At 42.8% G+C, this 27,234-nt stretch overlaps 1 protein-coding gene across 1 annotated transcript; it reads left to right on the top strand.

Annotated features, from left to right (window-relative positions):
* Positions 1 to 6,373: 6,373 nt before the first annotated feature.
* LOC138961942 (beta-glucuronidase-like) lies at positions 6,374 to 26,785 on the top strand. Its single transcript, XM_070333626.1, has 12 exons — positions 6,374 to 6,714; positions 9,189 to 9,365; positions 9,882 to 10,057; positions 10,451 to 10,593; positions 11,388 to 11,584; positions 12,120 to 12,248; positions 13,253 to 13,425; positions 14,412 to 14,561; positions 20,193 to 20,277; positions 21,184 to 21,363; positions 22,281 to 22,416; positions 26,355 to 26,785. The coding sequence occupies exons 1-12, from the start codon at positions 6,505 to 6,507 to the stop codon at positions 26,516 to 26,518; spliced, it is 1,920 nt and encodes a 639-aa protein (XP_070189727.1). The 5' UTR covers positions 6,374 to 6,504; the 3' UTR covers positions 26,519 to 26,785.
* The last annotated feature ends 449 nt before the right edge of the window (positions 26,786 to 27,234 follow it).

Here is a 27,234-nt window from a genome sequence, read left to right as displayed (position 1 = left end):
CGCGGACCGGCACGGTTGGCCTAGTGGTAAGGCGTCCGCCCCGTGATCGGGAGGTCGTGGGCTCGAACCCCGGCCGGGTCATACCTAAGACTTTAAAATTGGCAATCTAGTGGCTGCTCCGCCTGGCGTCTGGCATTATGGGGTTAGTGCTAGGACTGGTTGGTCCGGTGTCAGAATAATGTGACTGGGTGAGACATGAAGCCTGTGCTGCGACTTCTGTCTTGTGTGTGGCGCACGTTAAATGTCAAAGCAGCACCGCCCTGATATGGCTCTTCGTGGTCGGCTGGGCGTTAAACAAACAAACAAAAACAAATAGCTGTCGCGGTGTATGAGTGCGACTACACGTGCCTTGGCGTGTGTGTGCGAGTGTGCGAGGGCTGTATTTTGTATATTGATTGATAATCAATGTATAAATGTGTCTCCAGGAATATGTTTTGTTTTAATCTTGTGTCGATACTATTTAGTTCTGCCTCGTTATTAGCCATTGAGTATAACTCATCATTGCTTTGTTGTTGTTCTTTGGCCATTTACGTTGAATGACTTGTTATACATTGACATTGATAGTTTTATTCTTCTTCTTCTTCGTCGTCCGCTAGATAGTTTTATTTCCTTTTTACATTTAGTCAAGTTATGACTAAATGTTTTAACATCGAGGGGGGAATCGAGACGAGGGTCGTGGTGTATGTGTGTCTGTGTGTCTGTGCGCGTGTGTGTGTGTGTGTGTGTGTGTGTGTGTGTGTGTGTAGAACGATTCAGACTAAACTACTGGACCGATCTTTATGAAATTTGACATGAGAGTTCCTGGGTATGAAATCCCCGAACATTTTTTTCATTTTTTTGATAAATGTCTTTGATGACGTCATATCCGGCTTTTCGTGAAAGTTGAGGCGGCACTGTCACGCCCTCATTTTTCAACCAAATTGATTGAAATTTTGGTCAAGCAATCTTCGACGAAGCCCGGACTTCGGTATTGCATTTCAGCTTGGTGGCTTAAAAATTAATTAATGACTTTGGTCATTAAAAATCTGAAAATTGTAAAAAAAAATAAAAATTTATAAAACGATCCAAATTTACGTTCATCTTATTCTCCATCATTTTCTGATTCCAAAAACATATAAATATGTTATATTTGGATTAAAAACAAGCTCTGAAAATTAAATATATAAAAATTATTATCAAAATTAAATTGTCCAAATCAATTTAAAAACACTTTCATCTTATTCCTTGTCGGTTCCTGATTCCAAAAACATATAGATATGATATGTTTGGATTAAAAACACGCTCAGAAAGTTAAAACAAAGAGAGGTACAGAAAAGCGTGCTATCCTTCTTAGCGCAACTACTACCCCGCTCTTCTTGTCAATTTCACTGCCTTTGCCATGAGCGGTGGACTGACGATGCTACGAGTAGGGGCCTATACGGTCTTGCTGAAAAATGGCATTGCGTTCAGTTTCATTCTGTGAGTTCGACAGCTACTTGACTAAATGTTGTATTTTCGCCTTACGCGACTTGTTTATATTTAGTCAAGTTTTGACTAAATATTTTAACATCGAGGGGGAATCGAAACGAGGGTCGTGGTGTATGTGTGTCTGTGCGTGTGTGTGTGTGTGTGTGTGTGTGTGTGTGTGTGTGTGTGTGTGTGTGTGTGTGTGTGTGTGTGTGTGTGTGTGTGTAGAGCGATTCAGACTAAACTACTGGACCGATCTTTATGAAATTTGACACGAGAGTTCCTGGGTATGAAATCCCCGAACATTTTTTTCATTTTTTTGATAAATGTCTTTGATGACGTCATATCCGGCTTTTCGTGAAAGTTGAGGCGGCACTGTCACGCCCTCATTTTTCAACCAAATTGGTTGAAATTTTGGTCAAGTAATCTTCGACAAAGCCCGGACTTCGGTATTGCATTTCAGCTTGGTGGCTTAAAAATTAATTAATGACTTTGGTCATTAAAAATCTGAAAATTGTAAAAAAAAATAAAAATTTATAAAACGATCCAAATTTACGTTTATCTTATTCTCCATCATTTGCTGATTCCAAAAACATATACATATGTTATATTCGGATTAAAAACAAGCTCTGAAAATTAAATATATAAAAATTATTATCAAAATTAAATTGTCCAAATCAATTTAAAAACACTTTCATCTTATTCCTTGTCGGTTCCTGATTCCAAAAACATATAGATATGATATGTTTGGATTAAAAACACGCTCAGAAAGTTAAAACAAAGAGAGGTACAGAAACGCGTGCTATCCTTCTTAGGCCAAAAAAAAAAAATTGTCTGTTTCTGGTCACCCGACCGACCCTAAATTTCGGCGCCGACCCTAAACTTTTTTTTTCCAAACTCAAAAATTTTTATTTATTTTTTGGTGGTAAAGGACAGGGTGAGAAAATGAACAACAAAAACGTGTGAAAACGAAAGTCCGCTGACGATTTGTAAATGTGTTGAGTGTCTTGCCTCTATGTATAGTGAATCCAGTCTCTTTGCGCGATTTTTAAAGTTAGTTTTATTGGTCTACATTTTGGGTAAAAAAAAATTAAAAATAAAAAAATAAAAAAATCCCGACCTACCGACCCTATTTTTTTTAGCCATGTTACCAGAAACAGACAATTTTTTTTTTTTGGCCTTAGCGCAACTACTACCCTGTTCTTCTTGTCAATTTCACTGCCTTTGCCATGAGCGGTGGACTGACGATGCTACGAGTATACGGTCTTGCTGAAAAATGGCATTGCGTTCAGTTTCATTCTGTGAGTTCGACAGCTACTTGACTAAATATTGTATTTTCGCCTTACGCGACTTGTTAATTCCTATTAACCCGATGTTCTTTAACTATATTTATACATAAATGCATATTGTAAAGCAGTATGCATTGTTAGAGGATTTTTTTAGTAGCAGTGTTTAAATGTCGAAGCTGCTTTTCCCAGTTTTACCTAAGAGACCGACTGTATATTGTGTTATTGTATTTGTCAGACTTGATTGTACCAAGTCTCCACACATGTTTAAATGCGCTTAGAGCCAAATATTTTTGTTTTTTGTAAGGGATAGGCGCAATATAAATACACTTTATTATTATTATTATTATTTAAGTTATTGAGACATCCCAGTGCACTAAGGGATTTATAGAGCAAATCGAGAAAATTCATTATTGAACGAAGCGCATAGCGCTGAGTTCAATAATTATTTTCGAGATTTGCTCTATAAATCCCTTAGTGCACTGGGATTGTTTCAATAACGATATTGTCAGTACCGCCATAGAAAAAAGAAGATTCCAAACGCACACTTTGCTACGCGCATTTGAATAGGCATAACTGTGTGGTCAGGTCGTGTACAGTAAGATCTACTTTTGTGTGGGCCGGTGTCTCAAGTGTGTCGTGCTTTCGTCACACGCATTTTAATTTCTGTTGGTAAATTCCAGTGTAGTGTTAAAGCTGAACAGTGATGATCTTTCAGAGACCTCATTTGAACTCTGAGAAAGGACTCTGCTCTTCATTATTTGCGATTCGAAACCTTCAGTCGAGCGTCGATGGATTGACTGTGCGGAGTGACTCCCCTTGAATTGACTTCCCCACGAATTCGAAGGACTCGACTGTTCGCACATTTTCAAAATAAATGTGGCATATATCTCGTGTTGTATCTTCACTCATCGGGGAGTCTGATACTAAATATGAACGGTAAGAATGCTCTGAACCCTACACGTATTATATCCCCATCGTTTTTTCGTTCACATTTGCCCAACATGTTAATTTGCTGAGCGGGGTTTATGTCGTCTGCTACTGCTAGGCTAGAACAATCGAACCACTGCAGTCTGCACTGTCACTGAGTCTGCACGAATAAGGCAGGCTGGTAATAAGTCTTATAATTATATGGTAAGAACGTTCTGAACCCTACACGTTTTCGATTACGATTGTTCTTGCCTTGAAATAATAATTCGGAAACCATTCATTTACCAGGGGCGGATCAGTTCATTTTATGGGGGAGGTTTCCAAAAGTATATTGTGAAGATATGGGTGTGAAGGCGCGAAGCGCCGAGCCGACGGCGCGAAGCGCCTAGCTTGCTAGGGGGGTCCGGGGGCATGCCCCCCCGGAAAATTTTGAAAAAAAGGATGCAAAATGGTGCAAGCTGGTGCATTCTGAGGATGATCATTACTAGTTCCAGGCAGCAGATTTTGTCACTGATTAATACCCAACAAATTGAAACTCAACCCAAAAAAACACACAAAAATATTTTTATTTTTTGGCTGGGGGGGGGGTTTCCGGAAACCCCAGAAACCCCCCCCTCGTCCGCCCCTGTTTACTGAACTGATGCAGTCGTATTTCAGTGTAGTCTGCTAGAGTCGATCGAATCAGTCTTCCAAATGCTGTGTACGTTATCGGAATAACACTTGTGTTTTCTGTTAGCCGCTTGGAATTGTACTGATACTAACTCATCATTTGGAAATGTGGATGATAAGCTACATGCCACTAACACAGCATATTATGAGAAGAATCTATGCAAGTCGGCGAAAATGAGATGAAACACAGCGGCTTCTAGTTTTAGATCACTGGCACTGGCACAGGCACATGCAATCTGTCAGAAAAAAACCCACTTCTGCTTTAATTGAGAAGCAGGGAATTTATGGTCATTTGGTATTGTGGAGAATATAAGCTACATGTCATTAATTAATTCTGAGGATGAGAGTACAGTCTCGCTTTGGCAAAGGGCGTAAGAATACGCTCTGTGGAAAAGTTAGCGCACTCCAAGAGTGCGCTAACAGATTTAAGCGCATCGCCATTAGCCAATCAACTGGTTCACATCAGTCATGTGACACCAGTACTTACTGACAATTATTATTATTATTATTATTATTATTATTATTATTATTATTATTATTATTATTATTATTATTATTACGACTGTTTCATTAATGGGAGCTAATCACGCTTTACTTTTCTTTTTTTTTTTACTGTTTGCCACGTTTCAAGACGTTCCTCAAGACGTAAGACGTTTAAGGACTTTTCAAGATGGCGTCCTCAAGCGGCGTCCTCAAGATGGCGTCCTCAAACAGGCATGAGATCCACCTCCCTATACTACTAGGGTACAGTTCACTGTGTGCCTGTTTAAACTGTTTTACACACATTTTCAGAGGATCTTTATACTAGAGTGAAGAGCTGATAAGTTTCATACCGCTGCCGTTGCACTTAATTTTCCCTGAGCACACTTTATTTACTATAAATTTTATTCTGTATTTACTCTGTAGCGGAATCTAATGCTCTTCTTATATGTCAACTGAATGTTTGGTCATAGACTCCGTTATAAGTGTTACTTTGACAGCCTGGTTCTGAGTCGGACAGTTCAGAATGATATGTGCAACTGCAAGTAGATGACTGTAATTATAGGTGACGTAACTTCTTCCCCTAGATATTCTTCCTTACTCATGCTCAGAGTAGTTTTGTTTTGTAACTGTTGGTGAATTTTGGTTAAGTTCCTTTTATTGATTTGTCAACAGGTACTCTGAAAAACAAAGACCCAGAAAGGTGATGGTGAATTCAGCTGCTGCCAGCCCATCCAAGGTCCTATCTCCATTTCACTCGCGCAGAGCAGACAGCCATACTCCACGCGCAGCACTGTGATATGAAGTCACACACCAAAAAAGATAGACGTTGTAGAATATAGTTCTGTGTGGTGACACTCTCTTAGACCGTGTGTGGAATGCGCTGAGTCTACACAAAACAAAGAACACTTGTGTGGAAATGAAGTCAGTAATCTCGATGGAATCCACTCGAAGGTGATACCTGCCAACCTGATAATGATAATAATAATAATAACAACCACAGCTGATATAGTGCAAACCACATTAATCTATAGTGTGTCACCGCACCGCCTGCTGTGTCTGTGTTTTGGGCGGCCTTGACATTGTTAAGCTGCTCGCTAAGATAGCCTCACCTTGACCTTAGTATTGTATTTTGCTGACTCCAGATAATTATTCAGGTCAACCGGTCTGATTGTGATAGCAGCTTTGATGAGGTGTTGGGCGATGATTGCCTCTCCTTAGATGCACATACTTACACACTGATTTGTAGCTGTTTTTCTCCGTGACCCGAGAGGGCCCGGGGCCTCGTTACACCTTGACACCTTAAAACCGTTATCCGTGAGGTTAGATAGATATTCTTTTGGGTTGTGATGTCTGCTTGTTTTTTTATCTATGACCCTAGAGAACGCGAGGCTTCATTAAACTTTGACATCTTAAAAGCGTTATCAGTCACCAAAAACGGAAAGCCTTGGTCTGGCAAATCAATCAAACATCCCCCCCCCCCATCCCTGTGTCCCTTACCGAGTGACATCAACACTCTATCACGCGCTAGACGAAGAGCCAGGGTTGCACCTTTACCTACCTACCTTAACCCTGATTCAGTAAATGCTGACTGGCCTCAGCCTTAGATATAAACAGACTGATTACATCTCTGTCGCAGCCTTCCCGCTCAGTGTGTTGCGGTCGTCCTCACTGTTCACACGTCTTGGCGAAGATGGCTTCATCTGCTTTCCACCGTTTGGTGCTCGTGGCGTCAGGGGTGTGCGTGGTTACCATGGTAACGGGCCAGGGGATGCTGTACCCGCGCAGCTCGGAGAGCCGGGTGGTCAACACGCTGGATGGAATGTGGTCCTTCCGCTTGGACGACTCCCCGTCGCGTGACCAGGCCTTCACGGACCAGTGGTGGACCAAGCCTCTCAAACAGGTTAGAGGATAGCTTTGCTTTTGATAAACAGCCTCTCAAACAGGTAAGAGGACAGCTTTAATATCGATATCCACCTCTCAAACAGGTTAGAGGATAGCTTTGCTTTTGATATACAGCCTCTCAAACAGGTAAGAGGACAGCTTTGCTTTTGATATACAGCCTCTCAAACAGGTTAGAGGACAGCTTTGATATCGATATACAGCCTCTCAAACAGGTTAGAGGACAGCTTTGATATCGATATACACCGGGACCCAGCCTCTCAAACAGGTTAGAGGGCAGCTTTGATATCGATATATATACATACAGCCGGTCAGACAGGTTAGAGGACAGCTTTGATATCGATATACAGCCTCTCAAACAGGTTAGAGGACAGCTTTGATATCGATATACACCCAGCCTCTCAAACAGGTTAGAGGGCAGCTTTGATATCGATATATATACATACAGCCGGTCAGACAGGTTAGAGGACAGCTTTGATATCGATATACAGCCTCTCAAACAGGTTAGAGGACAGCTTTGATATCGATATACACCCAGCCTCTCAAACAGGTTAGAGGGCAGCTTTGATATCGATATATATACATACAGCCGGTCAGACAGGTTAGAGGACAGCTTTGATATCGATATACAGCCGGTCAGACAGGTTAGAGGACAGCTTTGATATCGATATACAGCCTCTCAAACAGGTTAGAGGACAGCTTTGATATCGATATATATACATACAGCCGGTCAGACAGGTTAGAGGACAGCTTTGATATCGATATACAGCCTGTCAAACAGGTTAGAGGACAGCTTTGATATCGATATACACCCAGCCTCTCAAACAGGTTAGAGGGCAGCTTTGATATCGATATATATACATACAGCCGGTCAGACAGGTTAGAAAACAGCTTTGATATCGATATACAGCCGGTCAGACAGGTTAGAGGACAGCTTTGATATCGATATACAGCCTCTCAAACAGGTTAGAGGGCAGCTTTGATATCGATATACAGCCTCTCAAACAGGTTAGAGGACAGCTTTGATATCGATATACAGCATCTCAAACAGGTTGGAGGACAGCTTTGATATCGATATACAGCATCTCAAACAGGTTAGAGGACAGCTTTGATATCGATATACAGCCTCTCAAACAGGTTAGAGGACAGCTTTGCTTTTGATATACAGCCTCTCAAACAGGTTAGAGGACAGCTTTGATATCGATATACAGCATCTCAAACAGGTTAGAGGACAGCTTTGATATCGATATACAGCCTCTCAAACAGGTTAGAGGGCAGCTTTGATATCGATATACAGCCTCTCAAACAGGTTAGAGGACAGCTTTGATATCGATATACAGCCTCTCAAACAGGTTAGAGGACAGCTTTGATATCGAAATGTAAGCTAATAATGCTTGTATTTTTTTCCTTACGAGGAAACTTTTTTTTATATATATAGACATATATGTTCACCACAACTGGTGTCTTTGTGCAGTAACATAGAGACATTTTAAGAAATTCTAAGGAATTATTTCAGAAATTCTGTCATAGTACTAAAACATACCTTTCTTTGGACATTTGTTTTGTGCCTGTGATATTTACCCAGAACACAAAATCTGTGCATAGATAGGCAGAAACTGCACTGTTGTTGCATTCAAGGACCTGTTTAGAATAAAAGAAACATATGTTAACTTTCACTTTATTTTTCTTGAAGATTAATCCATCCCCAAAACTCCATGTTGTATCCCCCAAACTCCATGTTGTATCCTCAAAACTCCATGTTTTTTTCCCAAAAACTCCATGTTTTATCCCGAAAACTCCATGTTTTATCCAGAACACTCCATGTTTTATCCCCCAAACTCCATGTTGTATCTCTAATACTCCATGCTTTATCCCCAAAACTCCATGTTTTATCCCCCAAACTCCATATTTTCCCAAAAAAACTCCATGTTTTATCCCCCAAACTCCATGTTGTATCCCCATAATCCATGTTTTATCTCCAAAACTCCATGTTTTATCCCAAAACTCCATGTTTTACCCAAAAACTCCATGTTTTATCTCCAAATCTCCATGTTTTATCCCTAAAATTCCATGTTTTATCCCAAAAACTCCATGTTTTATCTCCAAAACTCCATGTTTTATCCCAAAACTCCATGTTTTATCTCCAAAACTCCATGTTTTATCCCAAAACTCCATGTTTTATCCCAAAACTCCATGTTTTATCTTCAAGACTGCATGTTTTATTCCAAAACTCCATGTTTTATCTCAAAACTCCATGTTTATTCCCCAAAACTCCATCTGTATCCCCAAAACTCTATTTGTATTCCCCCAAGCTTAATGTTTTTTCCCCCCAACTCAATATTTTACCCCCCAAACTCCACAGTTTATCCCCAAAACTCAATATTCTATCCACAAAACTCCATGTCTTTTCCCAAAAAGCTACAAAAACGATACTGGTGATTGACCAGTACTTCAACCACCAATCTGATCTTTAAGACAGGTGACATCATACCGATGGCTGTGCCCAGCAGTTACAATGACGTCACCACGGACCGTGCGGTGCGCGACTTCGTGGGGTGGGCGTGGTATGAGACGGATTTCTTCGTGTCGTCTGACTGGCAGGACAGAGTTGTCTCCCTTCGGTTCGGCAGTGTCCACTACTACGCCATGGTGGTGCGTGACGTCATACTCTTTGCTTTTGTATAAACTCGGCAAAAACATGATTGCACAAATGTTTATACCCAAACTACAACATTCATCCCCGTGTCATGTCATGCTCACTGACTGTCTCAGAGACACAATCAATGGTGATAGTCACCGAGGCGACTCATGGTCAATTGTGCGTTTAAAACGTGTTTTTTTACAGCACCATGTATCCATAGACTAGATTATTAGGACCTGGGATTTGGTTAGAACACTGTTCAGCCACATCATTTCTATCTAACATCATTCAGTCAACTCTAAACCAAACCGGTGCCTTTCAATGGAGACAAGTGTGACCTTATTATCCTTTCAAGCGTGACTTGTCAAAAAACACATTAAGAGTGACTTATGTTGACCTTTGCCCTGTGACAGTGGGTGTATGGTTTACGTTGACCTTTGCCCTGTGACAGTGGGTGTATGGTTTACGTTGACCTTTGCCCTGTGACAGTGGGTGTATGATTTACGTTGACGTTTGCCTTGTGACAGTGGGTCAACGGGCAGGAGGCTGTACGTCACAATGGTGGTCATCTGCCGTTTGAGGGAGTCATCAACGACATGGTCAACTGGACGTCCTCTAACCGCCTGACTGTGGCCGTTAACAACACGCTCACCCCCCTCACCCTGCCCCCTGGATCCATCGAGTGGCAGAAAGACACCACCAGGTAACTACCCCCCTCACCCTCCTGCCCCCTTGATCCATCGAGTGGCAGAAAGACACCACCAGGTAACTACCCCCCTTCCCCCCTAACCCCCCTGTCCCCATGATCCATCGAGTGGCAGAAAGACACCACCAGGTAACTACCCTCCTCACCCCCTCACCCTGCCCCCTGGATCCATCAAGTGGCAGAGAGACACCACCAGGTAACTACCCCCCCCCCCCCCCATCACCCCCCGAAACATGCCCTCTGGATCCATCGAGTGGCAGAAAGACACCACCAGGTAACTACCCCCCTCATCCCCTTCACCGGCAAGTAAATAAGGTCATAATGATAATGAGCAGCCACAGACACTAGCCACAATACACAGTACATCAACCAGCTGTATTCTGTCGCCAGATACCCCGACGGTTACTTCGTGCAGAACCTTCAGATGGATTTCTTCAACTACGCGGGCATCCACCGCCACGTGCAGATCTACACCAAGCCCCGCATCAACATCGACGATATCGTCATCGTCACCGACATCCAGGGGGATAACGGTAAGTTCTCAAGTCTGTTGTCAGTTGTTGAGAGTTGATGTCTTAACACTTTGACACTTAACATCTTTGACACTTAACATCTTTAACACTTGAATTCTTTGACACTTAACATCTTTGACACTTGACATCTTTGACACTTGACATTTTTGACAATCCACCGCCACACTTAATATCTTTGACACTTGACATCTTTGACACTTGACATCTTTGACAGTTGGCATCTTTGACACTTGGCATCTTTGACACTTGACATCTTTGACACTTGACATCTTTGACACTTGACATCTTTGACAGTTGGCATCTTTGACACTTGACATCTTTGACACTTGACATCTTTGACACTTAACATCTTTGGCAGTGGACTTGTTTGACAGTGGACGTGTTTGACAGTTGACAGCAGGGAGACTCTACTTGTTTCTCTCCAGGCATCATGAACTACAGCGGGTATCGATAAACTAACCAATGTTCAGGCATCATGAACTACAACGGGTTATGATTTACTAACTAGTGATGTTTATTTCCAGGCAAAGTGAACTACAACGGGTGATAATGAACTAACAAATAATGTTTATTTCCAGGCATGGTGAACTACAACCGGTAATGATGAACCAACCAGTGATGTTTATTTCCAGGCATAGTGAACTACAACGGGTAATGATGAACAAACCAGTGATGTTTATTTCCAGGCATGGTGAACTACTACGGGTAATTATGAACTAACAAGTCATGTTTATTTCCAGGCATGGTGAACTACAACGGGTAATTATTAACTAACAAGTTATGTTTATTTCCAGGCATCGTGAACTACAACGTGACCTTGGCGGGTAATGGCGGCCAGTCCGTGTCGGTCAAGGTCAACGTGCTTGACGCTGACGGAGCGGTTGTGGCGTCCAGTTCACGGCTGAGTGATCAGGTGGTGATCGCCAACGTCACACTGTGGTGGCCATGGACCATGACGACAGGCACAGCCGCCTACATGTACACACTAGAGGTGTTTGGTCATAGTCTTTCTCTGTCTCTGTCTCTGTCCATCGCTCTCGCTCTCGCTCTCTCTCTCTCTCTCTCTCTCTCTCTCTCTCTCTCTCTCTCTCTCTCTCTCTCTCTCTCTCTTTCTTTCTTTCTTTCTTCCTCTTCTTCTTCTTCTTCTTCTTCTTCTTCTTCTTCTTCTTCTTCTTCTTCTTCTTCTTCTTCTTCTTAGGGTTAGATCCATGATAATCAACCTGTTTCATTCATTCATACGCGGATAACCAGGGGCCGTTGGATATCATGCTGTGAGCATAAATACGTAATGATTCATCAGCTTCTGCGAGGCTCAGATCGCTAGCTTGGTGCTCAGTGACCCGGAACGGATTGCTCATTGATCTATATATTGAACTACATATATATATTGAACTATATATTGAGTAATATATTGAACTATATATTGAACTATATATTGAACTATTTACTGAACTTCATATTGAACTATATACTGAACTACATATTGAACTCGGCGAATGGGTGATCTTTAGTATCTAAACGTGCAGGTAATGGCGGGTGATGACGTGTACCGGGAACCGTTCGGTGTGCGTACAGTGGGAGTGACGTCACAAGGCTTCCTGATCAACAGCAAACCGTTCTACTGTCACGGGGTGGACAAGCACGAGGATGCTGACGTAAGTTAGGGTAACGTCATATCTGTTTATCTGACGTAAGTACGGGCAACATCGTATCTTGGGGTAAGGGTGAGTCCCCACCCCTCCCTGGCCCTTGCTGTATGTATCGGTTTATCTGACGTATGTACGGTTAACATCGTATATTGGAGTCTCTGGTAAGTCCCCAACCCTCCCTGGCCCTTGCTGTGCGTATCGGTTTATCTGACGTGTGTACGGGTAAAATCGTATCTTGGAGTCTCTGGTAAGTCCCCACCCCTCCCTGGCCCTTGCTGTAAGTATCTGTTTATTTGACGTAAGTACGGGTTACATTGTATCGGTTTATCTGACGTAAGTAAGGGTAACATCGTATCTTTGGGTAAGGGTGAGTCCCCACCCCTCCCTGGCCCTTGCTGTACGTATCTGTGCATCACCCCCCCCCCCCCCCCTGTGACTCTTGAAGCATGTGTCTGTTTATCTCACCCCTTGTGAATCTTGTAGTGTGTATATAGCTCAGGGCGGGGATATAGCTCAGTTGGTAGCGCGCTGGATTTGTATTCAGTTGGCCGCTGTCAGCGTGAGTTCGATCCCAGGTTCGGCGGAAATTTATTTCAGAGTCAACTTTGTGTGCAGACTCTCTTCGGTGTCCGAACCCTCCCCCCGTGTACACTACATTGGGTGTGCACGTTAAAGATCCCACGATTGACAAAAGGGTCTTTCCTGGCAAAATTGCTTAGGCACAGTTAATAATTGTCTACCTATACCCGTGTGACTTGGAATAATAGGCCGCGAAAGGTAAATATGCGCCGAAATGGCTGCAATCTACTGGCCGTATAAAATTTCATCTCACACGGCATCACTGCAGAGCGCCTAGAACTGTACCCACGGAATATGCGCGATATAAGCCTCATTGATTGATTGATTGATTGATTGTATCTGTTTATCTCACTCCCTGTGACTGTTGTACTGTGTATCTGTTAATCTCACCCCATGTGACTCTTGCAGTGTGTATCTGTTTATGTCACCAGATCCGCGGAAAAGGGCTGGACTATCCGCTGATAGCGCGTGACTTCTACATGCTCAAGTGGCTGGGGGTCAACTGTTTCCGGTCGTCTCACTACCCGTACGCTGAGGAGATCCTCGACCAGGCTGACCGCCAGGGAATTGTTGTCATCAATGAGTGTCCGGGTGTCGGAATCAGGTGGCTACTGTGTTTCCACAAATCTTAATTCGTACACGACGGGCGCAATGGCCTAGTGGTAAGACGCCGGCCTCCAAAGCAGGTTAGGGTTCGAATCCCGGTCGCGCCTGGTGGGTTAAGGGAGGAGATTTTTCCGATCTCCCATTTCGACTTATGTGCAGACCTGCTAGTGCCTTATCCCCCTTTGTTTGTACACGCAAGCACAAGACCAAGTGCGCACGGAAAAGATCCTGTAATTCATGTCAGAGTTCGGTGGGTTATATAAACACGAAATTACCCAGCATGCTTCCTCCGAAAGCGGCGTATGGCTGCCTAAATGGCGAGGTAAAAACGGTCGTACACGTAAATATCCACCCGTGCAAAAACACGAGTAAACGTGGGAGTTACAGCCCATGAACGCAGAAGAAGAAGAAGAAGTTCGTACACTTGTTTTATTGGGTTTAGTCAGCGTTAGGTGATGCTTATTGACGTCAGATTCAGGTTGGAACTGTGCTTTTAGAAATGTTGATTCGTAGATTTGTTTCATTGACTTCGTCAGCGTTTTGGTTATTAGGTGTTGATCAGCTGTTCTCTGTGTCAGGGGGAACAACATGGGCCTTGCTGTATGTCATACCTAACCCTGTCCTCTGTGTCAGGGGGAAACAACATATGGGCCTTGCTGTATGTCATACCTAACCCTGTCCTCTGTGTCAGGGGAAACAACATTGGCCTTGATGTATGTCATACCTAACCGTAAAGGTGTTGTCTGTGTCAGAGCGAACAACATGGGCATTGATGTATGTCATACCTAACCCTAACGGTGTTGTCTGTGTCAGGGGGAACAACATGGGCCTTAATGTATGCCATACCTAACCCAAACGGTGTTCTCTGTGTCAGGGGGAACAACATGGGCCTTGTTGTATGTCATGCCTAACCCTGTTCTCTGTGTCAGGGACAAAAACATGGGCCTTGCTGTATGTCATACCTAACCCTGTTTTCTGTGTCAGAGCGAACAATATGGGCCCGGAGAACGTGGCTCACCACAAGGAGGTGATGTGGGAGTTTGTGCGGCGCGACAAGAACCGGCCCGCTGTCGTCATGTGGTCCACGGCCAACGAGCCCCAGTCTGACGTCCCGGGGGCCGAGCTCTACTTTGGGTGAGTACTGACGTCATGTGGTGAGTCCTGACGTCATGTGGTGAGTACTGACGTCATGTGGTCCACGGCCAACGAGCCCCAGTCTGACGTCCCGCTCTACTTTGGGTGAGTACTGACGTCATGGGGTGAGTACTGACGTCATGTGGTGAGCACTGACGTCATGTGGTCCACGGCCAACGAGCTCCAGTTTGACGTCCCGGGGGTACTGACGTCATGGCGTGGGTTGCTTGCTTGGTTGTTGATTGAGTGTTGCTTTGAGTCTGTACTAGTTAACGTGTCCCATGTCTGTGTCAGAGAGGGGATCACCTACATGCGGAACCTGGACCCCACTCGTTCATCTCTCTCTCCCTCTGCTCCTATCTCTCTTCGCAGTGTAACTCATGTGTTTGGTGTCTCTGTCCCATGTCTGTGTCAGTGATGTGATCAACTACACGCAGAGCCTTGACTCCACTGGTCTTTCTTTCTCCCCCCCCCCTTTCTCTCTCCCCTCCCCCTCCTATCTCTCTCTCCACATATGGGTGTAATGGTCTCTGTCCCATGACGCGCAGTCTTGAACCCTCTCGTCTCCCTCTCCCCCTACCCCCCCCCCCCCCCCCCCCGACCCTTTCTCCCCCACCCCTCGCTCTTCCACCCCTCGCTCTTCTCTCGTTCTCCACAGTATAACTCATGTGTGTGATGTCATCTCTGTGGTCAGAGAGGTGATCAACTATACACGCACAGTCGTGACCCTTCTCCATTGTCCTATATTTTTTGCCCTGTCAGATATCCTAATGGACAATGAACACGTTGAGAATGAAACTGAAAGCAATTATAACACTAGCAGTGTGTTGAAACCAATATGGAAAGTAGGAGCAAATCAGAATTTTGTAGATGAAATTGATGATAATAAAGTATTATTAGTGGAAGGGATATTAGTTTCCCTAATTGGTAGCGTAGAGGATGTAACTCAGGACCAGATCGATAATGTAATGAAACAAATAGAAGGAATTCTATCCGAAGCTGCCAATAAATTGAACATGCTTAGAAAGAATAAGCAGCAGAATGCAAAAAGCAGTCCCCCAGCCGCCAATAGTAGGTGAACGTAACTGTAGAAATCTCAGGCGTATTCTAATGCCCAGCAAAATGCCATCAAAACAGCAGAACCAGCAACAACCCGATGATCACCAGCACCAGCAACAACAACCTGGTGACCTACAACAGCAGCAGCAGCAACATGACGATCCACAGCAGAAGCAACATGAGGATCCACAGCAGCAGCAACAAGAACCTAATTACCAACATCAACAAGAACCTGATGAACAACAGCAGCAGCAGCAAGAACCTGATGACCAACAGCAGCAGCAACAAGACTCTGATGAGCAACAGCAGCAGCAACAAAAACCTGATGACCAACAGCAGCAGCAACAAGAACCTGATGACCAACAGCAGCAGCAGAGACATGAAGATCAACCGCAGCAGTGTGGTGTGTCTTCGTCTTTTGTGGGTGGTCCTTGCGTGGGGCGCGCCTCTTCACAATGCACTAGTAGCAACAATGGTGTTCACCAGAAGCCCTTTCACCAGCAAAATGGATGCCATAGGTGCAGTGGGAGGAGGTGTGTGTTGTGCGGGGGGCACTTGCAGGAGACGAGGACATTCCACAGTGTTGTTAATAGAGGTACACACAATATCAGAACTTTCATGTCCTGTGACACAACCAACTTGGTTTACCTAATTGACTGTGGCAAATGCAAAAAATGTCAGTATGTCGGCGAAACTGGACAGACACTTAAAAAACGTTTCTATGGCCACAGGCACAACATCAAACACTACAAAGATCATGCAGGACACACGGACAGTACATCAAAATATACACGAGAAGATACGATGGTCGCTAAACATTTTAATCTCCCTGGACATACACTAGCAGACATGCAATGCACAGCCATAGAAAAAATCCATGCAGAAGACATTGCTTTGAGAAAAAGAAGAGAAAGGTTCTGGAGACATCAGCTGCAGACCAATTTCCCTGACGGACTTAATGTGTTTGACTAATTGACTGTTGCTACCCTCTGTATTTGTTATTACGAGGCTGTTCGCGGATATAATGTTTGGATATTTTTCTATAATTATCCCTTTGTTGTTCGCAGCAGAGTACACAACGTCTTTTGACGCTATCAACAAGATAAACAGTGTCCTATGGCTATAAACTTATCAGCCTTGTAACATGTTAGCTCCCTGGATCGCATTCAACACCTGGAAGTATGTGTGTGTGTGCGTGTGGGAGTGAGTGTGCTCAAGTGTATGTGCTTGCAAACATATGACGTTTTACCTTTACTGCTTACTTTAGAGAGAGAGAGAGAGAGAGAGAGAGAGAGAGAGAGAGAGAGAGAGAGAACAATAGCAAATTTGCACGTGTTTTATCTATTTTTAGAATGACGTCATTTGTATTCTTACGTAATTTCCTTTCTGTTTTTACGTCATCGTTTGTTTTGATTCCATTACATGATTACTGAAGAAGGAGTTTTCACTCCGAAATATTTATTTCATTTTGGTGTTTGGGTGTTATTTTTTATTCTTATTAAAGAATAAGCAGAAGAAAAAAATAAATACATGTAGCAGTAACGATGCACATAGCGGAGTTAAGAAAATTTGGTTTGATAACGAATGTAAACAGACAAGAAGGAAATATAGAAAAATAAAGAGAAAATTTAAAGCCCAACCAAATAACAGAGAGATCATACAAGATAAGGCCCAAGCATTCAAGGATTATAAGGGAACACTGAGTAAAAGTTATAATAGTTATTTAAAGCAACTACATAAGAAAATTCGAACAATGAAGTCTTCTGACCCCAGCAGTTATTGGAAATTGATAAGTGGATGTGACCAGCAGAAGAAACAAGCGATGCATGATATATCCCGCGAAGTATTTGTAAAACATTTTGAAAAACTTAGTAATGTATCTGAGCACGACTTGATTGATGTGCAAGATGATGTGCTTGATGACACAGACCTTATGAATGAACAATTGAATGTTGATATTACAAAGGAGGAGGTGATGATATGTGTAAACAATTTAAAGAATAACAAAGCTTGCGGATACGATGGTATTATAAACGAGTTTTTGAAATATTCCTCACCAAAACTATTAACTATTGTAACACGTGTATTTAACTTGATATTGCATACTGGGAAAATGCCTAAAGCTTGGACAGTGGGGTATATAAGCCCAATCTTTAAAGGTAAAGGCTCAACAGCCGACCCTGATAATTATAGAGGAATCAGTGTACTAAGTTGTTTTGGAAAACTTTTTACAAGTGTGATAAATAAAAGATTGCATGCATTTCTGGATGACAATTCTGTGATCGGCAACGAACAAGCTGGTTTCCGAAAAGGCCACTCTACTGTAGACCACATTTTTGCACTACATTGTCTTATTGATATATTTTTACAACAAAAGAAAAAGTTATATTGTGCTTTCATTGATCTGCGTAAAGCTTTTGATTCTGTGCAACGCAGTCTCCTGTGGCAGAAGCTGATGCAACGGAATATTAATGGTAAGGTATTGAATGTAATTAAGGACATGTATGATAAGGCAAAATTGTGCGTGAAGGTGAACAGTGTATTCTCCGAGACGTTCACCTCAAACATCGGGCTTCTTCAGGGCGAAAATTTATCACCGATTCTTTTCTCACTATTTTTAAACGACCTGAAGCAGTTTTTGATTGAATATGATGTCAGCCTAGAGTTGCCCCTGAAAAGAGCCCAAGAAATAGATGTTGAACGCATTAATGACTATATGTATTTGTTCCTGTTAATATATGCTGATGATACTGCTATACTCGCCGAAACACCTGGAGAAATGCAAAAAGCCCTGGATGGACTAGATCGTTATTGTAAGAACTGGGGACTAAGCATAAATATTGAAAAGACAAAAATAGTTGTTTTTTCGCGGGGGAAAATACGGAATATCCCAAATTTTGTCTTGAATGGAGTACCTGTCCAAGTAGTTTGGGACTATGTGTACTTAGGTGTACTATTTAATTATAATAACAAATTTCATAATGCCATGAAACGTCAATGTTTGATTGGTAACCGTGCAATGTTCTCGTTAATTCGAAAATGTAGAAAACTAAATTTACCAATTGATGTGCAATTGGATCTTTTTGAGAAGTGTGTACATCCAATTTTGTTGTATGGTTGTGAGGTGTGGGGATATGATTCATTAGACATATTGTCAAGGTTTCAATTGCGATTTTTAAAAATGCTTCTTGATGTATATAAAACTACACCCACTTGTATGGTTTACGGAGAGCTTGGTCGTTATCCAATTAGAATTGAGGTACAATGTCAGTTACTGGTTTATTGGTATAAACTGATGAAAGAAATGAACGATGGTGCGAATAAGATGTCTTGTTTAATGTTAAAACTACATTTGAAGTTGTACCATGTACAAAACGTTAAATTGCCCTGGTTGTCGCATGTCAATACTATGTTAAATAAGTTGGGTCTATCATATTTATGGACAACTCAGAGTCTTGCCGTCTCCGGTTTTAAAAACGTTGTAAAACAAAGGCTAAGAGATCAATTCCTGCAGGAATGGAACACTGACGTGAATGCCAAAAGCTTGTGTTTTAATTACAGAATATATAAAAAGGATTTTTGACTGGAAAGGTATTTGCTTTGGTTGCCTAGGAAACTCCAAGTTAAACTAGCAAAATTTAGAACAAGCAATCATAAGTTGCCAATACATCAGCACAGATTTTTTAATGTTCCTAGAAATGAAAGATTGTGTGACATGTGCGATAAAAATGAATTAGGTGATGAGTTTCACTATTTGTTCAGTTGTACCGACGAAAGTATAGTGTCTGAAAGAAGAAAATTAATTAGTCCTTATTACCGATCTCACCCAAATTGTTTAAAATATGAACAGTTAATGAATTGTAAATCTAAGATAAAACTAATGAAGCTAGCAAGATTTGTAGCCCATGTTATGATTTTAGTATGTTAGCGTTATATCTAGTTTCTTTATTGGTATGTATATATATGTAATACACGCTTTTGTTTTGTGTTTTTACAAAAGATGCATGGCATAATGGTATTGCCAATTTACTTCGGCTGTATATTATCGTTGTCCGCTTAATGTATACATATTATCTGCCTGATTTCTTACCTGATTTCGTTAAACCTATTTTTCCTTTTGTTTGCATGTATGGAAGTGTATATTGCCAATTTAATTTGGTCGTATAGTATTGTTGTATTTGTCCGCTCAATTTGTATACATATATTAACTGTCTGATTTGTTACCTTTTTTTGTTTGTTAAAGTTATATCTTTGTTTCAAAGCCCTCTGGGCCCAAAACAATAAAATACTTGACTTGACTTGACTTGACTTGTTTACATCACCCTCTTTATCTCCCCCTCCCACCCCCTCCCCTACCGATCCTTTCTCCCCAACCCCTCGCTCTTCTCTCTCTCTCTCTCTCTCTCTCTCTCTCTCTCTCTCTCTCTCTCTCTCTCTCTCTCTCTCTCTCTCTGTCTCTCCCTCTCTCTCTCTCTCTGTCTGTCTCTCCCTCTCTCTCTTTCTCTCTCTCTCTCTCTCTCTCTCTTTACAGTACAACTCATGGGTGTGATGTTTTCTCTATTGTGTGGTCAGAGAGGTGATCAACTACACCCGCAGCCTTGACCCCTCTCGTCTCGTGACCTTCATCTCGTCCAAGGACTACAGCAATGACCGCGCCGTGAGTACAAGCGACCTTCACCCTGCTCACACTTGTCTCTTTGTCATGTTGGTATCGTTAAGTGCTGTTCACATGTTGGTATCGTTAAGTGCTGTTCACATGTTGGTATCGTTAAGTGCTGTTCACATGTTGGTATCGTTAAGTGCTGTTCACATGTTGGTATCGTTTAGTGCTGTTCACATGTTGGTATCGTTTAGTGCTGTTCACATGTTGGTATCGTTTAGTGCTGTTCACATGTTGGTATCGTTAAGTGCTGTTTACATGTTGGTATCGTTTAGTGCTGTTCACATGTTGGTACCGTTTAGTGCTGTTCACATGTTGGTATCGTTTAGTGCTGTTCACATGTTGGTATCGTTTAGTGCTGTTCACATGTTGGTATCGTTAAGTGCTGTTCACATTTAAGTGCTGTTCACATGTTGGTATCGTTAAGTGCTGTTCATAGTAAGTGCTGTTCACATGTTGGTATCGTTAAGTGCTGTTCATAGTAAGTGCTGTTCACATGTTGGTATCGTTAAGTGCTGTTCACATGGCCCACTCACAACAGACTTTCAGCCAACTTTGATCAGACAATAATGTGACCATGTTATCTAAATCGTGTTAACAACTGATTGATGTTGTGCAGGTCCAGTTTGTAGACGTGATTTGTTTCAACCGTTACTACGGTTGGTTAGGGTTAGGGTTAGAGTTAACCCAACATCTAACAACTGAGTAAGTGTTAGAGTTAGAGTTAACCCAACAGCTAACAACTGAGTTAGGGTTAGAGTGAGAGTTAACCCAACAGCTAACAACTGATTGATGTTGTGCAGGTCCAGTTTGTAGACGTGATTTGTTTCATCCGTTACTACGGTTGGTTAGGGTTAGGGTTAGAGTTAACCCAACAGCTAACAACTGATTGATGTTGTGCAGGTCCAGTTTGTAGACGTGATTTGTTTCAACCGTTACTACGGTTGGTACCAGGATACGGGGCACACCGAGGTGATCAAGTTACAGCTTGCCACGGACATCGAGAACTGGCGTAAAACCCATCCAACCAAGCCGCTCCTCATGTCTGAATACGGCGCCGGCACCGTGGCTGGGCTTCACCAGGTGTGTTCTTTACCCCCACCCCCCAACAATCTAACATCCATCAACTCCAGTACCACCCTCCACTCTAACCCTTCACCAGGTGTGTTCTTCACCCCCATCCCCCAACCCCCACCACCAACACTCTAACCCTTCACCAGGTGTGTTCTTCACCCCCATCCCCCAACCCCCACCACCAACACTCTAACCCTTCACCAGGTGTGTTCTTCACCCCCATCCCCCAACCCCCACCACCAACACTCTAACCCTTCACCAGGTGTGTTCTTCACCCCAATCCCCCAACCATCACCACCAACACTCTAACCCTTCACCAGGTGTGTTCTTTGCCCCAATCCCCCAACCCCCACCACCAACATTCTAACCCTTCACCAGGTGTGTTCTTCACCCCCATCCCCGAACCCCCCACCACCAACACTCTAACCCTTCACCAGGTGTGTTCTTTGCCCCAATCCCCCAACCCCCACCACCAACACTCTAACCCTTCACCAGGTGTGTTCTTCACCCCCATCCCCGAACCCCCCACCACCAACACTCTAACCCTTCACCAGGTGTGTTCTTCACCCCCATCCCCCAACCCCCACCACCAACACTCTAACCCTTCACCAGGTGTGTTCTAATCATAGTCTGACGTCATGTGTTGTCCATCACGGTCTGACATAATGTGTTGTTTATCACAGTCTGGTGTGATGTGTTGTTTATCATGGTCTGACGTCAAGTGTTGTTCATCACAGTCTGGTGTGTTGTGTTGTTTATCACAGTCTGACGTCATGTGTTGTTCATCGCAGTCTGACGTGATGTGTTGTTTCTCACAAGAGCCATCTTACGTGTTCACGAAGGATAACTCAAGTAAACTAACTAACAAACACAGGTGTGTAAATGACGTACAACACGTATTGAATGCGATGTGTTGTGTATTACAGGAGCCGTCTTACGTGTTCACGGAGGACTACCAGGTAGAGCTAATGTCGGAGTACCACAAGGTGTTCGACACATACCGCGCTCAGTACTTCACCGGGGAGCTTGTGTGGAACTTTGCTGACTTCATCACCGCTGAGGGTAAGCACCTGGACAGGGTAAGCCCCAGGGTAGGGTAAGCTCCTGGACAGGGTAAGCACCAGGACAGGGTAAGCACCAGGACAGGGTAAGCACCAGGACAGGGTAAGCACCAGGACAGGGTAAGCACCAGGACAGGGTAAGTACCTTGACAGGGTAAGCACCAGGACAGGGTAAACACCAGGACAGGGTAAGTACCTTGACAGGGTATGCACCAGGACAGGGTAAGTACCTTGACAGGGTAAGTACCTTGACAGGGTAAGCACCAGGACAGGGTAAACACCAGGACAGGGTAAGCGCCAGGACAGGATAAACACCAGGACAGGGTAAACACCAGGACAGGGTAAACACCTGGACAGGGTAAACACCAGGACAGGATAAACACCAGGACAGGATAAACACCAGGACAGGGTAAGCACCAGGACCAGGACAGGATAAACACCAGGACAGGGTAAGCACCAGGACAGGGTAAGCACCAGGACAGCAGGACAGGGTAAGCACCAGGACAGGATAAGCACCAGGACCAGGACAGGGTAAACACCAGGACAGGGTAAGCACCAGGACAGGGTAAGCACCAGGACCAGGACAGGGTAAACACCAGGACAGGGTAAACACCAGGTCTGGACAGGGTAAACACCAGGACAGGGTAAGCACCAGGACAGGGTAAGCCTCAGGACAGGGTAAACACCTGGACAGACAGGGTAAGTACCAAGACAGGTTAAGTACCTTGACAGGGCAAGCACCAGGAGAGGGTAAAACATGACAAATCCTCTCCCTTGCTTATTGGCTATGTGTATCGTAACCCTGCTGAAACGTCAATGTGGATTGATGATTTTGTTTCTATGATGGACAGAGTGAAGGCTCGTGACGAGAATGTTGTATTGCTTGGCGATTTTAACATTAACCTACTCAGGCCTCAAACAACGTGGAGCTCAACCACTGCTCTGTTTGGTCTTCATCAGCTGGTTAACACCCCTACAAGAGAAACAAATACTTCATCAACCCTGATTGATCATATTTACACTGATAGTAAGAATATCGTTGCAAATGCGCAAGTAGTGCATTCCAGTTTCAGTGACCATCATTCTGTTTTTTGCTCGATTTCTCTTAGATTGCCAAAATCACGTCATAAAGGTCACACAACAATCGAATACAGAAGTTTCAAGTATTTTGATGAATCTGCCTTTTTGTTTGACCTTAAAGCCATATGTACTCGATGACTATACACGCTAATTGCTTTACCAACAGCTGGAGACATGCTAAATTAAGTTCCCTGCAAAATATTGTGGTCTAGGACCCCTTCAATGTTGAGATATGTTAATTTTCATTTTGATCTGGATCGTCCTATTTATAGATTTGCCAACAGAGGTAGCGTTGACGCAAGGGAAATAACTCCGCGTCTTTGTTTACATCCAAAGTTTTTGAGACTCTAAAACAAGCTGTAATGCATGTATATGGTCCGCGCATGGCGACATATCGTCATTACATGGTCTTATGGTGCGTTTGACATCGATTATGGGCAAACTACACTTTGTAAACACGGGAGCGCGTACATATGCCTTTAACCAAGCCCCATTTTATAGCGTATTCAATTGCAGTGACGCAGAGGGCGCTTGCAATATTTTTCATCATATTTTCTGTTCAATAATTGATAAACACGCACCACTACGTCAGCATAGAGTGAAACATCCCCAGCTCCCCCCTTGGTTAACCTCAGACATTACCGGCACGGTTGGCCTAGTGGTAAGGCGTCCGCCCCGTGATCGGGAGGTCGTGGGTTTGAACCCCGGCCGGGTCATATCTAAGACTTTAAAATTGGTAATCTAGTTTCTGCTCCGCCTGGCGTCTGGCATTATGGGGTTAGTGCTAGGACTGGTTGGTCCGGTGTCAGAATAATGTGACTGGGTGAGACATGAAGCCTGTGCTGAGACTTCTGTCTTGTGTGTGGCGCACGTTATATGTCAAAGCAGCACCGCCCTGATATGGCCCTTCGTGGTCGGCTGGGCGTTAAGCAAATAAACAAACAAAAAACCAAAAAAACTCAGACATTATCGAGGTTGCTAAAACTTGCTTTACCTTACATTGTCGATTTCCTAACTTATGTTTATAACCTAAGCATACAACAAAACGTGTTCCCTTCTATTTTAAAGTGTGCAAAGGTATTACCACTTCCAAAAAATAAGGATCTTACAGACCCAAACAACTTTAGACCTATTTCCCTCTTACTTGTTCTTTCTAAACCCTTAGAAAAGCACATACAAAAACACCTACTGGCATATATGGAACAAATGAATCTGTTTCATCCTTTTCAGTCTGGATTCCGCTCTAAGCATTCCTGCCACACAGCCTTAAGCTCTTTTTGCGAGACTTGGCTGTCAGCAATAAACAAAGCAGAAATAACGGGAGCGTTGTTTTTGGACTTTAAGAAAGCCTTTGACCTAGTAGATCACTCACTTCTACTAAAGAAATTAAAGTGCTATTTAAAAGACGACTCCGCCTGTGCCTTTTTTGAATCGTATCTTTCAAAACGGAAACAGTATGTATCCATTAACTGTAAAACTTCGTCAAACGAGTTTGTCAGGAGTGGTGTCCATCAAGGGTCTGTATTAGGACCTATCTTGTTCTGTATTTATATAAATGATTTACCCCTTCATGTGTCCGATGAAAAAGTTAGATGTGAGTTCTTCGCGGATGACTCTTCTGTTCACACCAGTCAAAAATCTTTGGAATCCGCCAATTCTTCTCTTCAAACAAGTGTGGATGAAATCACTGAGTGGTGCGTTTCTAATGCAATGATCATTCATCTGATTAAAACAAAGAGTATGGTGATAACCACGAGACAAAAACACCAATTAAGTCCTTTACAATTACAACTGTCAGTTGGTTCAACTCAAGTGCAGCAACTGTTAGGGAACATAGATTATTGGGTGTTACCATTGATCAAGAGTTGAAATGGCAAACTCATTTGAGTAATATTTGCAAATTAGTATCAACAAATTTGTACCTGTTATCAAAATTAAGGCATTACGCAGATTCTGCAGCACTCAAAATGTTCTATTACGCCCACATAATGCCTCATATAAACTTCGCATCGACACTTTGGGATAACTGCAGTGATATTCATTTAAAAAGACTCAATTCCCTGCATCGCCGAGCTGCAAAACGTATTCTGCATGATTTGAATACGTCCACGGATGATAAACTAAAGCTCCTGAATTTCCTCCCCTTGAAAGATCAGTTGACGTTAAACAAGGCTGTGTTCATGTATAAAATTCTAAATGACGACTGTCCTAAATATTTGCAATCACATTTCAAACATGCCACAAAAAGATATGGGTCCCAAAAAATCATCCCTCCCATACCTCGCATAGACTTCTACAAATCGAGCTTAGCCTTCTCGGGAGCGTTTCTCTGGAACTCCTTCCCCCAACAGATAAGAAATGCAACTTCAGTGAAAATGTTTAAGAGACAGTCACGTTCACACATCATTCGTGAATGAAATGTCTTGTTCGATTGTTATTTTGTTAAACATTTTGTACTAGTGTTAACGGATGTGTAGCTGATCGGAGCAACTTTATTCCCAAATGAAAGGTATAACTATGTCAATGTAATTTTGTAATTTTTGAGTTCTCCTTATGTAATTCCTTAAATGCACATTGTGTTGCATTCCATACAATGTATTTCTGTATTTTATATGATTGAATTTATATTTTTTATGTGCGTCTGTCTTTATGTGTTGTATAAAGGACAGGTTGGAAGAATAGGCTTTGCCTAAAACCTTTATCCTTTTGAAATAAAGTTCTGAGTCTGAGTGTGAGTGTGAGTGTGAGTCTCTCTCTCTCTCTCTCTCTCTCTCTCTCTCTCTCTCTCTCTCTCTCTCTCTCTCTCTCTCTCTCTCTCTCTCTCTCTCTCTCTCTCTAAGTGTTAACGTTGTGTTTCAGGTGTAACTCGAGTGGTGGGCAACAAGAAGGGCGTGCTGACCAGACAACGACAACCCAAAGCCAGCGCTCACCTGCTGAGAGACAGATACCACGCCATGTTTGACTCGAAATACGTCCCTTCCAACCGCTACCGTTACCGTTACCCCACGAGGGAGGAACTCTAGACACCTATACTACGCCATGTTTGACCCCATTCCTACCACCACCTGCACATAAAGTTTAGTGCCCAGTCAGCGAAGTTACAGAAAACGAACAGTGTGAAATGCGGAAGAATTTATTTTGGCACGTTCAGTACTGGTGCAGAGCCATTAATGTTGTTTTTAATTATCTGGATTGGTTTTCATTGTCGTTATTTGCATGCTTTCTCCGAATAAAAATGTGACCTTCTTTTTTTAGAAAAGTAACATAAATACATGTTGGATAAAAGCCAATGTTGTAATGGTAATAATGCTTAAAATGAATCCGAGAGAAAAAAAGAGAGAGAGAGAGAGAGAGAGAGAGTGTGTGTGTGTGTGTGTGTGTGTGTGTGTGTGTGTGTATGTGTAGACTACAGTCTATGCTCCATGCAGGTCATACACATGTTATTAAGTTTATGGTTAGGGGTAACTCTAAAGCCTCTCACATCTGTTAGGGTTTAGGGTTATGGATAACTCTAAAGCCTCTCACATCTGTTAGGGTTATGGTTATGGATAACCCTAAAGCCTCTCACATTTGTTAGGGTTATGGTTATGGATAACCCTAAAGCCTCTCACATCTGTTAGTGTTTAGGGTTATGGGTAACGCTAAAGCCTCTCACATTATGTTAGGGTTATGGTTAGGGGTAACTCTAAAGCCTCTCACATATGTTAGGGTTATGGTTAGGCTAAGGGGTAACTCTAAA

The sequence above is a fragment of the Littorina saxatilis genome, linkage group LG3 (assembly GCF_037325665.1).
Source record: "Littorina saxatilis isolate snail1 linkage group LG3, US_GU_Lsax_2.0, whole genome shotgun sequence".
Lineage (NCBI taxonomy): Eukaryota > Metazoa > Mollusca > Gastropoda > Littorinimorpha > Littorinidae > Littorina > Littorina saxatilis.
This window is presented reverse-complemented; position numbering and strand designations above follow the sequence as displayed.